At 50.0% G+C, this 15,145-nt stretch overlaps 1 protein-coding gene across 1 annotated transcript in view; it reads left to right on the top strand.

The window, feature by feature from the left end:
* Nucleotides 1-14,517, top strand: part of LOC144276273 (uncharacterized) — a 252,380-nt gene extending 237,863 nt beyond the window's left edge. Inside the window, exons 56-68 of the mRNA XM_077836247.1 lie at nt 369-422; nt 2,111-2,164; nt 3,645-3,698; nt 3,792-3,845; nt 4,497-4,550; nt 5,371-5,388; nt 8,202-8,255; nt 8,490-8,552; nt 9,310-9,475; nt 10,870-10,976; nt 11,694-11,774; nt 12,883-13,071; nt 14,368-14,517. Coding sequence (XP_077692373.1) covers nt 369-422; nt 2,111-2,164; nt 3,645-3,698; nt 3,792-3,845; nt 4,497-4,550; nt 5,371-5,388; nt 8,202-8,255; nt 8,490-8,552; nt 9,310-9,475; nt 10,870-10,976; nt 11,694-11,774; nt 12,883-13,071; nt 14,368-14,517 — 1,098 coding nt within the window. The remainder of the gene's footprint in view (nt 1-368; nt 423-2,110; nt 2,165-3,644; nt 3,699-3,791; nt 3,846-4,496; nt 4,551-5,370; nt 5,389-8,201; nt 8,256-8,489; nt 8,553-9,309; nt 9,476-10,869; nt 10,977-11,693; nt 11,775-12,882; nt 13,072-14,367) is intronic.
* Nucleotides 14,518-15,145: the final 628 nt, after the last annotated feature.

The raw sequence follows: 15,145 nt of genomic DNA on the forward strand, positions 1-15,145 counted from the left end.
TCTGTCCATGTGGCAAGGGGGGAGGAGCTAGTAGAGAAACCGGAGGAGAAGGACCTTCCCTGCCTTAAGCTGCTCATGAAGCAGTGATGTATGGTGGAGCAGTATGTCCAGTTTCTCAGACTGTCCCCACACCTTGCATACGGTCATCTGTCCCCACTCTTCCTCTGGAGAGGAATCATCTGAGGCAAATCCTTTCTCCTCCTCATACCTAAAGCATGGATCCCAAGGCCTTTTCCCATCTTTCTGGCACTTGCACCATCTCCGCAAGACTCTGCTTTCTTTCTGCACAAGAAATGCCTGTGGAATCGTTCCTACCTTGCTGTTCTATTATGACACTGAGAAGGGTTTCTCCTCCTTCTGCCTTCCAGGGCCATCCAGGTGAACCAGGGTCAGACGGACCACGTGGTCCACAAGGACCTTACGTGAGTATTTGCCACAGAGATGGCCAGTTGGGATAGGTGTCTTTTCTGAGCCTGCTCTTTTGCTGACAAGTTTTAAATTAAGATTGGGGTGGGTTTTTTTCTGAAAGATCTGCTCTAGGAATTATTTTGTGAAGTTCTCTGGCTGGTGGTATGCAGGTGATCCCACTAGTTGATCAAAATGCTCCCTTCTGGCCTTGGAATCTGTGACTCTTTCTAGACATAGAGCACATGATGCTGAAGAGCTTTCTAAGGGAGAGGAAGGGCAGTCTTGTGGGTAAGGCACTCAGGAGAGCAAAGTTCAAATCCTGGCTCTGCTACAAGGCTCTGTATGGACTGAAATCCTATATTGTGCTCAGCACTGTACAGCAGGGGAGAGTCCAGGACTGCTTGTCGCAGGGAGCTCTCCCAGCACTGTGGGGCTGATTCTTCTCTTGTTGGCTTGACACCCTTGTAATGCCACTGACTTCAGTGGAGTTACTCCCGATTCCTGCTGGCCTGAGAGCAGGATCCAGACTAGCACAATGGGGCTCCATATAGTCAGTGCATGCCCTTTGATGGTGCAGTATCATGTCTTTAGGCTGGAGCAGGGCAGCCTTCACTCTGTGTGAGCTTCTGCTTCCCAGTTGGGAAGGCAAAAGCTGCCTCTTTGACATCCAGCTGTTGCTATGGCAATCCCTGTGATCTTCATGTTTTGTTCATCTACAAATAATCAGACATAGGACTGGCAAGGACTGCCTGGGTCAAGTCAAGTCCTCTGCTGATGCAAGCACCCTATCATATAATCCTATTAATACATTTATCATGCCCAATCTTAATATTAGTTAGATTGGTTGCCCCCTGGACAGGTTCATCCTATAGAAAAAAATTCCGGAATCAGTTAAGCATAAAGGTCTAGACTTTGTAGGTATTTTGCCTATTCAATGTTACTTGCCCTTCCAGAATCTAACAGTCCTACAATACCACAGAGCTGGTCAGATAATTTTGATTAAAATAAAATCATGATGAAAAACAACATTTTGTTATAATCTGTGCAACTCCCATCCCTGAATTTTCTGACCACCCATGATGTTTGAGAAGAACATCTCAGCCTTGGGATGGATCTGTCAGGCAGGTGATGTAATCACATTCCCAGAAGAAGTGCCCTCCATGAACACAGCATTTCCAGGGAGGGGACCAAGATGTGGCGGCTAGAGTTGGTAAAAATATATATATATATTTTTTTTTAGATGGTGTGTGAATTTTAATTCCTTTTTTTTTTACAAGTTTTTCCAAATGTTGAAAAACTTTTAAATGTTTTGTTGAAATTTCAATCTTTTAAAAAAAAAAGAAAGAAAGAAAGAAAAGTCCAGCAGTTCTAGAGCTGGTTGAAGAACTTGACAAGTTTTGATGAGAACTGTTGGAAAAAATGTATTTTCCCTGTTGAAAATCTTTGTTCATCCAAAAAAAAAAAAGTCATTGAAAATGGAAAATTCATAAAATTTCATGCAGCTTTAATGGCAGCCAGCAGTAGTTGTTACTGTCAAGGTTGGTCTTTGTTGGGGAAGAGATGCTCATGAAACACAAGGCATTCAGCCCATCTAGAAGTGGTGTTGCCTTGCAGAGTTCTCAGCAGCAAGTAACTAACTCAACAGTAGTCAGAGTGTCATAGTTGGTGGAGATACATGGGTGCTACATTTTTTCCCGCACAGGGGATTCCTGGTCTGAAAGGGGTGAAGGGAGACCAGGGACCAAGAGGCCAGAAGGTATGTAGGGTTCTGTTCTACTGATCACTTGGGGGCACTGTGTTCTAGTGGGGGCTTTGCATATGCGGAGTATGACTCTGTTAGCTTAGCCACCCTGCTTCTTTGCACGTTAGTCTAACTCTTTCCATGAGCCTGTAGATATGCACGTGTTAGGCTCCTCCCTTTCTCCCTTGCCTGTTACCTGTCTTACCCTACCCATGTCAGCTGGTGGTTGAAACCAAGTCCGAGGAGTATAGGATCACTTAATCCCCACATCACCTTTTCCTAATGCTTCTGATGACTTTCACATGTGGGTAAATAGTCTCTTTGTGCACTGATGAGGTGTGTGATTTGCCCATGGCTGAAGAAGCCCAAGCATATCTTGATGGCCCTATCTGCCAGCTTTGATACAGGACATAAGGTGTTCCCCAGTGCCAGTCAGTTGCTCATGACCTTCAGAACTTACTGTAATAAATAAAACTTTTAAATGTAACAGAACCTAAAGCATTGTCAGTAGGGCTGATTGGGCAATTGGTTTGGTTTTGGTTTTCACCATGAAAAATTTCAGTAAACAATATATATATTTTTAATTGTCATCCAAAATTTTCATGGAAAACTCCTTGGGTTTTCATAAAAAAGCTGAAAAAAATGGTTAAAAACCAAAAATGTTTGGATTTTTGGTTGTCAGATTTTTTTATCACAAGAATTTCTATTTTATTGTATAGTGCCATTCCACGCCCATAAAAAAAACAAACCAACCAACCAATCAAACAAACAAAAAAACCAGAAATCCCCTGAAAAACAAAAGCGCTTCTCCAGAAAATTTTCAGCCAGCTGCACTTATCAGCATCACAACACTGGTTCACCATGCTTGGAAATGTCTGGCCCTGCTTGGCTGATGTGTGTTGGACATGCCGCTGTTAGCGCATCTCTTCTCTCAATGGGATGAGTGTGAGGTTCTTGGTCAGACTATCAACGTAAGAGAAAACCCCATGTAATCAGGAAAGTGGAACAAAACTAGGCCTACTAATTTCTGCAGTTTTCCTCCTCTCAGTGTTTGAGTTTGAAGGAAGGGCATTTGTCTTTTTTTGCATTTGTGTGGATTACGCATCTAGGGAGGATTTTGAATCTCTTTAGGGTGCTCACCAATCTGATGATAACAGCTGTATAGGGAACACAATCAATATCTATCAATACTTTGTACTTAAAATATACAGCAAAACCTGTGCTGATGATCATCTGCGTTAACTCCTTTGGTTTCAGAATCTCCTGTCCTAACAGCCAGCAAAACCTCAGACCTTGGCTGCCATAATGAGTTGTAGTAACTGACATTAGTAAGGTTCCCTGTATCTAACCTCCATGCCAGCTCGCCCTCCATCTCCCAGAAACTGATTATTAAAGGGCTGCTAGAACCTTTCTTACCTTCCCGCGTCTCAGCTGTAGGGCTGTTGTTTTGTTGTCTGTGCTGTTACCAATTCCCGCCGGTGATTGACTCTTCTAGGGTGAGAAAGGCAGCAAGGGATATCATGGCCCACAAGGAGACGATGGCTTTAAGGTATGTATAGTGATTTCTTTCTTTTCTTTCCCTTCCCTGTCCTGCGTCTTTCAACTACTGCGGTGCTCACTCAGTACCTTTCCCATCTCTTAGGGCAAGCAAGGACCCATGGGTGCACCTGGAAGATCAGGATCAAAGGGAGAGCAGGTAAAGGACTTTAACTTGTCCTCTCCTTGTGTAGATTGTTCTGCAGTCATGTGCAAGCCCTGCCCCCTGCTGGCTTGCACGGCTGCTTTCAGGCACCAGCTGGTAGTTCCAATATTGGGGAAAAGGAGGTACATGGGGGAAGCGATGAATTCATCCAAAGGTAAGTTCCCAGCTTGGGGTGGACAAAGGCATGCAGGCAGAAGTGACGTTACTGGAGGGAAGGAATTGGAATTTGGCTTGGGTGGATTTTTGGCACTTTTTGGTTGCTGTTGCAAAACCTGCCTCTTCTCTGCAAAAGACCCTGGAGAGGTAGAAAAATAAGAAATGGCTTTGGTTGTGTATCACAGCGTGTGGACCCCAGCGCTGCAAAAGGATAGGGAGTCACCGACAGAGAGGTATAGTGGTTAGAACAGGGGACTGGGAATCGGGACTCGGGTCCATTCCTGACTCTGACTTTCTGTTGACTTTGGGCAGGTCTTCTAATCCCATTGAACTCCATTTCCTTTTTATACTACAAATAAGGTTGGGATCAACCTCATGGATGTAGTGAGGTTTAATTATTTAAAGTACAATGGGATCGTCAGCTGAATGTGGGTTTTTCCCACATTTTCCTGCAATATGTTGTCAGCTGAGCTTGTGCCATTTTTGCAGGGTAATATCGGCCCACCTGGACCACGGGGATCTTCCGGCTTCCCTGGAATGCCAGTAAGTCCTTCGCTGTCCCAGAGGGGTGCATGTGACGGGACCATGTGATAGATGGGCAACCAGCTGCTTCACACACTTAAATAGATATTCTGGTTTACAGCTGCCCACCAAAGCCGGCTGAAGTAGCATGACTAGTTACATAATAATAATTATTGGGACAGTTCAGAATGACTCAGGGAGCCCTCCCCAACAGCACTCCCCTCCGTCACAGACTTTCCATTAGTTTCCATTGTTCCTTTTGAAACTACTTTGTTCCCTCTCCCAAACTGGACTTCTCCTCCATCTTCCTGTAGTATGGCAGGCTTGGTGGGGCCGTTCACACTCTCGCTCTAGACTGTGGGGGTGGATGGGGTGAGTCACATTCTGCCAGGTGAGATAGATTATGTATATTGGGTTTTAACCTCACAAGTCGTCAGAAGCCTGGGATTCCCTGGGCTCATTGTGCTTTGCTGGTAACAAGCGATGCAGTGACTGACACTTAATGGGGCAGCTCAGGATTGGGCACCATAAAGATGTGAAAGGGATGGCAGTAGGGCCCAGTGGACAGAGCACTGGCCTAGGACTTAGGAGACCTGGGTTCTATTCCCTGACCTGCTGGGTGTCCATGGCCGAGTCATGTCTCTGCCCCATGCCTCAGTTTCCCCACCTGTAATGATACCCCCTTTGCGTATTGCTTTGAGATCTGCTGATGAAAAGTGTTTTATTCATATTATTCTATGTCTTTATTTATTGCTGCAGTGGTTATATTTCTTCCTAAGTCAGTGTATATCTTCCAACTCCGAGAATGTTTTTTTTTTTTCCTCTCTCTCTTCCCTTCCAGGGCTTATTTGGACAAAAAGTAAGTAGGACGTAGTGTCATCTTCTGGGACCTGACTGTGTCCTAGCTCTCTCCTCTGAACATATCCCATCCCGCTTGGCTATCTCTGCCCATCTCCCTCCACCGAGCCCAGTGCACATAGATCCAGTGCCCAATGGGGGAGAAGAGACTGTTATGCCAGATCTGCTGCCAGTAGAAAGGGCTCAGGGAAAGCTGGAGCAGCCTGCTGCTTTTTCCCCAGAAGACCCTAACACTTGCGCTGATTTGTGCATCTCCTCAGCTCACAATCTAGCTGGCCCTGGGCATCCTCTGCCCTTAGAGCCACGTGTGTGGAGAGATGGCAGTCAGGGACAAATTCTGGCTACTGGAGCCGCTGAGATCTAATCCTGGCTCTGGGCACCAGCTGCCCGTGTCGCCTTGGGCAAATCCCTCAGTCTGTCTGTGCCAGTCTCCCCTGGTGCAAATGGGGGTGAGTGTGCCAGGGTTAAGTAGGTGGCCTTTGAAGCTAAAAGGTCTGATCCTCAGCAATGCTGCCTTAGGGGCCGCAGGTGTTGTGACCCAGTTTCCTCAGTAATAGGTTCTGCGTTGGGCTCCCTGGGAAAGGGTGAGGCTGACTCTAGCTTTAACAAGAACCCTCAGCACAGTGCGCTGGGCAGGCTCTTGGCTGCACTGCCGCAGCCTGACAGGGTGGGAAGATGGGAAGGTTTGAGAGTCGGGTCAGGGATCTTCTGGGGAAGCTGCACTTAGGAAGAAAAGTTTTAGCAAAGCCTTTGATACGGTCTCCCACAGTATTCTTGCCTGCAAGTTAAAAAAAAAAAAAAAGGTATGGATTGGATGAATGGACTATAAGGTGGATAGAAAGCTGGCTAGATCATAGAATCATAGAATCATAGAATATCAGGGTTGGAAGGGACCCCTGAAGGTCATCTAGTCCAACCCCCTGCTCGAAGCAGGACCAATTCCCAGTTAAATCATCCCAGCCAGGGCTTTGTCAAGCCTGACCTTAAAAACTTCCAAGGAAGGAGATTCCACCACCTCCCTAGGCAACGCATTCCAGTGTTTCACCACCCTCTTAGTGAAAAAGTTTTTCCTAATATCCAATCTAAACCTCCCCCACTGCAACTTGAGGCCATTACTCCTCGTTCTGTCATCTGCTACCATTGAGAACAGTCTAGAGCCATCCTCTTTGGAACCCCCTTTCAGGTAGTTGAAAGCAGCTATCAAATCCCCCCTCATTCTTCTCTTCTGCAGGCTAAACAATCCCAGAACAATCCCAGATGGTCGGGCTCAACAGGTAGTGATCAATGGCTCAGTGTCTAGTTGGCAGCTGGTATCAAGGGGAGTGCCCCAAGGGTCGGTCCTGGGGCCGGTTTTGTTCAACATCTTTATCAATTATCTGGATGATGGAATTAATTGCACCCTCAGCAAGTTCGCAGATGACACTAAACTGCAGGGAGAGATAGCTACGCTGGAGGGTAGGGATAGGGTCCAGAGGGATCTAGATAAATTGGAGGATTGGTCTAAAAAAAATCTGATGAGGTTCAACAAGGACAAGTGCAGAGTCCTGCACTTACGAGGGAAGAATCCCATGCACCGCTACAGGCTGGGGGCCGACCGGTTAAGCAGCAGTTCTGCAGAAAAGGACCTGGGGATTACAGTAGTTGAGAAGCTGAATATGAGTCAGCAGTGTGCTGTCTTTGCCAGGAAGGCCAACTGCATATTGGGCTATATTAGTAGGAGCATTGCGAGCAGATAGAGGAAAGTGGTTATTCCCCTCTATTTGGCACTGGTGAGGCCACATCTGGAGTATTGCATCCAGTTTTGGGTCCCTCACTAGAGAAAGGATGTGGACAAATTGGATAGAGTCCACCTGAGGGCAATGGAAATGATCAAGGGGCTGATGACTTACGAGGGGAGGCTGAGGGAACTGGGCTTGTTCATCTGCAGAAGAGAAGAGTGAGGGGAGATTTGATAGCAGCCTGAAGGGGGGTTCCAAAGAGGATGGAGCTCGGCTGTTCTCAGTGCTGGCAGACCACAGAACAAGGAGCAATAGTCTCAAGTTGCAGTGGGGGAGTTCTAGGTTGGATATGAGGAAAAACTTTTTCACTAGGAGGGTGGTGAAGCACTGGAATGGGTTACCTAGGGTGGTGGTGGAATCTCCTTCCTCAGAGGTTTTTAAGGCCTGGCTTGACACAGCCCTGGCTGGGATGATTTAGTTGGGGATTGGTCCTGCTTTGAGCAGGGGGTTGGACTAGATGACCTCCTGAGGTCCCTTCCAACCCTAATATCCTATGATTCTAAGGAGTAACCAGCCCTCCTCTTCCTCCCCTGCATTTTGAGGGTTGGGTCTCAGAAAGTGGGGCCCTGCACCGCGTGGGGCCCTGTGCTGCTGCGCTCTCCAGTCATGCGAAGGGGGCAAACAGAGCCACATCTGCATCCGACGAGCATGACATTACAAGCCATCCCCAGCCCTGGTGGGAAGCTGTGGCAGAGCCTGTCTCTAGCCTGCAGTGTGTGTCATGCAGGGATGGATGGGGCCTGCCCTGTGCTCGGCTTCAGCGTCGTCGTCCCATCTCTTCCGGCGATGCTGCTCTAAGAAACAGCCAGCACATTCCTAAACGCCCCCGTAGTCTCCTTCAGTCCCTGCAGCTCGTCCCACACGCCTTCACCCTGGAGAAGGGAGACATTTTGCCCTGGATGGACTGATCCACTAGGGGAGCAGGCCCTGACAGAGGGAAGAGCAGGGATTCCTAGTGCTTTCTCTGGGACAGGCTCCGGCTGCAGAGCATCTTGCTGACTGTTTATTGGTTTCCCCTCTCTCTTTCTCACATTAGGGACTTAAAGGTTTCCAAGGCCTTCCAGGACCCAAAGGCGAGCCAGGCCTGCCTGTAAGTTAAGCCGATATTTACATATCCCCCGTCCTTTCTTTCTCAAGCAAGAGAGAACTTGCACAGTGCTGCTGACAACCGATGGAGGCGGGGGAGCAGCCTGCCATGTACCTGGGCAGAGCTGGACGGGACTTCCCGGGTCCTCGCCTCCAGTCTGCTGCTGGCTCAGGCCACCGTTGCTGCTCTGTGCAGAATGCCGAGAGGGGTGCCAATGTTGTTGTCGTTGTCGTCTAGGGTGCGCCTGGCCTTGCCGGTCCCAGGGGACCCTCGCTCAACGTCTCCATGGAGGAACTGGAGGTGAGCGTCGTGGGTGGGGGAACACAGCCATCAGGTCTCACACAGCATGTGACGGAGGCTGCTGCTTTGGTGGGGAGAATGTTTCCTTTCCCAAAGCTCTGCTTAGTCTTGGCCTGATGGGTGCTGTGTAACTAGGACAAAGTGGCACCTGACAATGTATGAGTGATGTGCTGACTGTTGTTGGCTGCTTTTGCTTGGGGGTGGGGAAGGGCGGGGTGTTCACCTGCACAGGCTTGCTCAAATATAAAATATACGGTAGCTTAATCCAGCGCTAAGCTAGAAGCAGGAGAATTGAGGGCCCCGAACAACCAGTGGCCTGTCTCTCCCCAGGTTTGCATTGCAAGTCTTAAATCACGTCCCCCCTCTTTACACTGCTTTCCGATTTCCAGCCACAACAGAAGAGATTGTAACTTCGCTCTTCTTTGGGCAGGAGAAGGCTTCCTCCAGTGAGGAGGCGTCTCAGGAAAAACCAGCTGAGCCTGTTGGTCACTCCCCAGAAAGCATAACCAGTCAGCGCTGCCGTGTTAGATCACAAAGACCCGTGGATATACTGCTGACTTAGTGAGGAGGCATCTACTTAAGCATGCCAACTTCCTCTCCTGCCTGCCCCTCTTATTATTTGTATTCCAGTTGAGATCAGGGCCCTATTGCGTAACTAGACCAGACAGACATTGGGTGCACTTGGGCAGTTCCTCGCTGCCTGGGGACAAGTGAGGGAGATTCAGATTACTTTCTATATTTCTTCCACCCCTTTTAGCATCTGATTTATTCAACAAACAAACTGAACTACACCTGGGTGTGGGCTCTTCTGGACAACTTGGGTCGTGAGCTGAAGCTCCTGGTAGACCCCCCAGATGGCACTAAAGACAATCCAGCTGCCAACTGCAAGGAGCTCCTGCTGGCTCAGCCTGACCTGCCTGACGGTACCAAACAAACAGCACCGTGCCCTTACGGGAGTGGGGTCCTGGTCCGGATGAGGTCAGGGGTGGACTGGTGTCCTTCCAGTCCTCTCTGAACTCTGCTTGGTAGTTCCATTAAGGAAAGATCACCACTGGCTTGTAGAGAGAGTTCATGCAGAGAGAGTTCATACCAGGGAGGGAAGCGGCCACAGGGCCTCTGCTCTTGGTTTTAAGCAGAAGTCATTAGTCCTGCACCCTTCCTGAGCACTGAGGTTCACCAGTGAGCTGTGCCCTGCCCCGTGGGAGGTGAATGGGCCGGTGGTTGCCCCATGGTTAATCTCTCAGAGGAATTTAGAGCCAGTGCACTCAGGACATCCGTGTCCAGCAGAAAAGAAGGGTTCCTCTGTGGGTGGTCTGCCAGAAATGTCAAAGCACCAGGAAAGTAAGGAGATGGTCCAGATAACCTCCTCTCTCTGATTCTGGATTGCACACACACACAGCCCCTGGCCCCTCTGACCTGCTGTCTCTAAAGCCCATTGACCGACATCTCCTTCAGCCAGATCCTCGTCATGTCTTCTCGGTAGGAGAAAAGATGAGCTGCTGTCCTGTACGAGTGGGAGGGTGGGAATATCTCCTGTCACATCTGCAATATCACAGAGAAGTTTTGCCCTTGTGCTCGGGCAGGCTCATGTTTTCCTGGCACCGCACTCAGGGTGGGGCGGTGTGTTGACGTCCGCCATCTTGGCTGACACAGCGGGAACTCAACTGGGGCCCTCACAGCTAAACGGCTGAGTTGCTAAATGTCAGTGGCTGGGGCTCGTATCCAGTTTGGATCAGGCACCGAGGGGGATGTGTAGCTGCTCACATGATTCCTTTGGACTTAGGGGAGGGTGAGGGCCACAGCAGTGCAAAGGCTGGATGCGTTCCTGCGTGTCATCTTGGCTCACTCACTGGGGACTGAACTAAAAAAAGCAGAACTCGAAGCCGGAGCTGCTACAGCTTGAGCTGAAAAAATAAGTGGGTTACAGTGTGAACATGATGGCAGCGTGGAACGTCTTTCTTGCTGCGGAGTGAATGCCTACATCCCCTGCCATCAGGCTGGTTGCTGTTTATTAGGCTTTTGTAGTCCACTGTGGGGACCGGCCTGTGATGGGTTGGCTGGGGCGGGGAGTCTGGCTGTGGTGCAGGGGCGCGTGACGTGACCGGGAAGATTTATAGCAAACTGAGACCTACATGGTTAAGGGGCTGGGGCGGGGAATGCAGCAGAGCACATCACAGGACTGTTTGCTCTAGTGGGGACGCCCTAGTAACAGGCACTACCCTAAGCGTGCGCTTGTAAATGAAAGCTAAAGCAGCCTCCTCTCTTCCCAAACACGAGCGGCTCTGGGTGACCGGCTACTTGCTCTTCCCCCTTCCAGGTTATTATTACATAGACCCCAATCAAGGCAGTCCGCAGGACTCTCTGCTGGCCTTCTGCAACTTCACGGCAGGGGGAGAGACCTGTATAGCGCCAGTACGCAATCAGGTATGGCAGGGGGTTTGCAGCACTGGGGGAGTCTGGCTGCTTTTCTCAGGCAGCGGGACTTGCAGAAAATCTGCTTCTCTGCAATGCGTCTGACCGTGGCAGAGCCATGCATGTGCGGATAAGGACCTGGGAAATGACAGGGAAGCCAGGGTAGAGGTCCAGGAATTGGGGGGTGTGGGGGGGAGTGACTAATAGCACATCAGGGGCAGGACAAGAGGAGAACGAAGGGGAATTAGAGAGGAGGTAAAGAGGGATGTAGCCTGGAACCTTCGCACCAACAATCAGCCACATGTAACTTGCTTCGGGTCTGGTTTGTGGTGACAAAGCCACAAACAGTGCAGGTGCCTTGTGATCAAGGCAGAACCTGCAGTCTTTTTCTTTAGCCCCTCTGGGGGTGCTTAGGGGCATACTGCTGCCTGGGGGTGAAGATGGTCTCTGTGTAAACCCCAAGAGTGAGCAGAGGGTGGGAAGAGGTGGAGCCTTTGTAAACCACAATTATTACTACACACATGCAGGCCCAGAGCACGGCTCTGCTGAGATGCCTCGGCAGGAGACAAACGCAGGCTGCAGTTCCTGGCCAGAGTTATTTGCTGCCAGGAAGTCCAGTTCTTTAACCTCAGACATAGAGATGCAAGTGAGACCTGAAAGTCATGACAGGCGGTCAGCTCATCAGCCTCATCTGGGGCGTCTAACTGTGGCAACGTTTTTAACCTCCAGGTGCCTATCAAAGCCTGGCTGAGAGCATACCCCTCCAAGGACACCTTTGTGTGGTTCAGCACCCTGCCTGGGGGCTTCCAGGTCAGTTCTGTTCTGCCCTGGTGCATCAGGGATGGCCCCATATTAGCTCACTGGCATGGCATTTCTGTGAGGCCTGGCTCAATACCAGGAGCTATCAGAGCGCTGCACGCAGGGACGTTTTAATAGCGGACACAGAACCTGCTGTTCTCATTCTTGGCACGGTCTGTAGGATCAGGTGGGTGTAAAGGAAGCTCTTGGTAACTCTTGAATCAAGCTCTACTTGAAACAGAAATGAATCCAGGGACGTCCCGGAGCCTGTGTTGTACGTAAGGTCAGACGGGGTGAGCACACTGGTCCCTTGTGGCCTTACAGCCTATGAAAGCTGCTCGCATGTTCGCCCCCCCACCATGCCTGTAACCATGAGGGGGAGTGGCTGGGACAGGGGGTTCGGGTGTAGGAAGGGGTGAGGGCTCCAAGGTGAGGCTGGGGATGAAGGGTTTGGGGTGTGGGAGGGGGCTCAGGGCCGGGGTGTGGAAGGGAGTGCGGACTCTGGCTGAGGGTGTGGGCTTGGGGTGGGGATGAGAGATTTGGGGTGTAAGAGGGGGTTCTGACCTGGGGCAAGGGGTGGGTTTGGAGTATGGGATCCAGCCAGGAGGCACTGACCTCAGACAGCTCCCAGTTGACGGCACAGTGGGGCTAAGGCAGGCTCCCTACTTGCCCTGGCTCTGTGCAGCTCCTAAAAGCGGGTGGCATGTCTCTCCCCTAGGTGCAGGGGCCAGGGGCCTCCGCCCCACGCACTGGCTGCGCAGCTCCCATTGGCCAGGAACTGTGGCCAGTGGGAGCTGCGGGGATGGTGCCTCACAGAGCCAGGGCAGGCAGGGAGCCTGCCTTAGCCCCGCTGTGCTGCCAATCGGACTTTTAACAGCCTGGTCAGCAGGGCTTTTCGAGCAGGCACTCCCGTGAAAAACTCAACACCTGACAACCCTAGATAATCTCAGAGTGGGTTAAATGTGGGCCTTGGAAGAGCTGGAATTCCTCCTGGCATGAATGGTGACATCCTCTCCGTCAGGCTCGACTCGGGGGCTTTGCTGCAGGTTCAGCATTCTAGGAGCTGCAGTAGGCCCGCTCCTCCCCGAGCTGAACCCCGTTAACCCTCTTGTCGCTGCAGCTGGAGTACCAGGGAGCCAGCACCGTCCAGCTCCGCTTCCTGAAGCTACACAGCAGCCTCGCCACCCAGAAGATGTCATACTCCTGCAGGCCCGACTCCAACGGAGGAGAGCCGCAGCTGGAGAAAGACATCAAGTTCCTAGCAGACTCCAGGGAGCAGAGCTACTTGACCACGCTGCCAGGCTGCATGGTAAGTGGAGGGGGGCAGCACGAAGCTGTGCCAGTAGTTTGAATCGGGTGTGTTCTTAGCGGAAGCAAGTAGGTTGAGAGAAGTGGGGATTCCCGCAGGGCAAAGGCCTTTCCGGTGGAACCCCTTGTAGTTCACACCCAGCAACCACTGACAGACCTTCCTGTAAGATTAAAGCCTGTTTTCCCAGCTGCAGGGAGAGGGGCTTCGTGCTGGTCTCGAAGGTAGCCTTGGGAAGAGGTGATAGGTGCCAACTCAACGTTGGCCACGCACTGTTACACATTACCCATGGCTAGGTGGAGCCTATGTAATACGGATGCTTGCCCCCTCCTGCCCCGCAAGCAATTCCAGTTCGGGAGCACATGCTAATGTATTGAGAAAATTAGGTGCCAGCTTCCCTTTCAGAGTGTCTTTGTAGAGGCAAGATACTGTTCTCAATAGACTCTGAGGGAGATGTTTAACCCGAGAGAGGCCACATCCACCCAAATCCAAGGTCAATCGCAATCATATTTTTCAGCTTCAAGGGCCTCACGTTGGGCATTTAAATAAGTGGCTTGGTCTAGGGGAGACCCCAGCCCCTCCATATTGGCTTCAGGTGGCACTCAACAGCTCTGCCCATCAGGCCGTTTAGCTAGAGACCCAATTCCAGGCATTGCAAACACCCAATGTTCGCAAGCGAAGTTCGTTCCCAATGTGATGGTGCCGAAGCAGCATCATGAAGCATTAATTTTGTCTCAGCAACAGACCCTATGAGGCTCCTCTATGGGGCTCCCCTTCAGCACTTGAGCTGCATTTTTAGTAGCACCTAGAGTCCGTGCTCGAGGCCCCATTGTGCCTGCCCCCCCGAGTTGTATCTTTTCCACAGGAATGTTCTTAACTCATGGTAACTGGCAGAAGTGAAGACAAGGCAGTTTGAAGCTGATCTCAAGTTGAGAACACAGGTGAAAACACAAGGGCGGAAGCTAAGGTTTACCTTGGCCTGGTAACATGTATTAATACTACACCACGAGTCTTTACTAGGATTTTATCTTGTTAGTAACCATGTTCATCCAGCCCCCATGCCAATGCTAGGTGCCCTGCTGAGATCCCCCCCCAACCCTCCATTTCTGTGATAACACAAGGTAAAACCACCTTTTTTCCTAGTTGATTTAGTTGGGGCTTGGTCCTGCTTTGAGCAGGGGGTTGCACTAGATGACCTCCTGAGGTCCCTTCCCACCCTGCTGGTCTATGATTCTATGAGTGGAGACAAGGCCTGTCATCACTGACCCATGCTAATAGTGCAGGTCCCTTGTGTTACAGCTGGACAATGAGTCTTCAATCACAGACACCATATTCCAGTTTTCCACAGAGGAGCTGGCACTTCTGCCCGTGCGAGACCTGGCTGTGTTTCACAATGGAGACGTCTCACACCAGTTTGGATTCACTGTTGGACCAGTTTGCTTCAGCTGAACCCAGAAACAAAAATTCACTTTCCTTTTGAGGAACATATGACTGCAGAGGAGAAAGGAACTAAAAAAACCTTCCCGTTGCTGAACCTTTGGCTAGCTTTTGAAAGCTACCATTCCTATTTATAAGGTAATGTTATAGCTGCATTATGCCATGGACTACACGGCCTTCTGGAGGAGGAGACTATTGTTTACAAAAGTAATTTTTCTATAAATATATATATAAAAGGTGCTAATTTAATAATTGATGGGAAAATTGTCATTTAACTTCATCCCTTAAGGTCTGTTTAAAAGGCGATCCAAGCTTTCAGCTGGGACTAGGTTTTCTTCACCTTGTTCAGGTGCACAAGTCCCTGGGTCCCTTTCTCTGCTGCAGGAGCAGTGTGCATACAGCCACTGGATTGGCACAGGCAAGTGCCCAGGCCATGGTTGATTGGCACAATCTCCCTGAGCAAACAAGCAGCTGGAGCTGGTTGGGAATTTTTCCACACGCCTTTTTCATCCAATAATGATTTCTCAAAACCAGAACTTTCTGCAGGAAAGGAGATTTGACTTGAAAATGTCAATGGAAAAATTTGGGGATTTTTTTTGTTTCAAAACTATGTGGTTTCTAAATTTAAGCTGTTTAACAA

Source organism: Eretmochelys imbricata, chromosome 16, assembly GCF_965152235.1.
Source record: "Eretmochelys imbricata isolate rEreImb1 chromosome 16, rEreImb1.hap1, whole genome shotgun sequence".
Classification (NCBI taxonomy): Eukaryota; Metazoa; Chordata; order Testudines; family Cheloniidae; genus Eretmochelys; species Eretmochelys imbricata.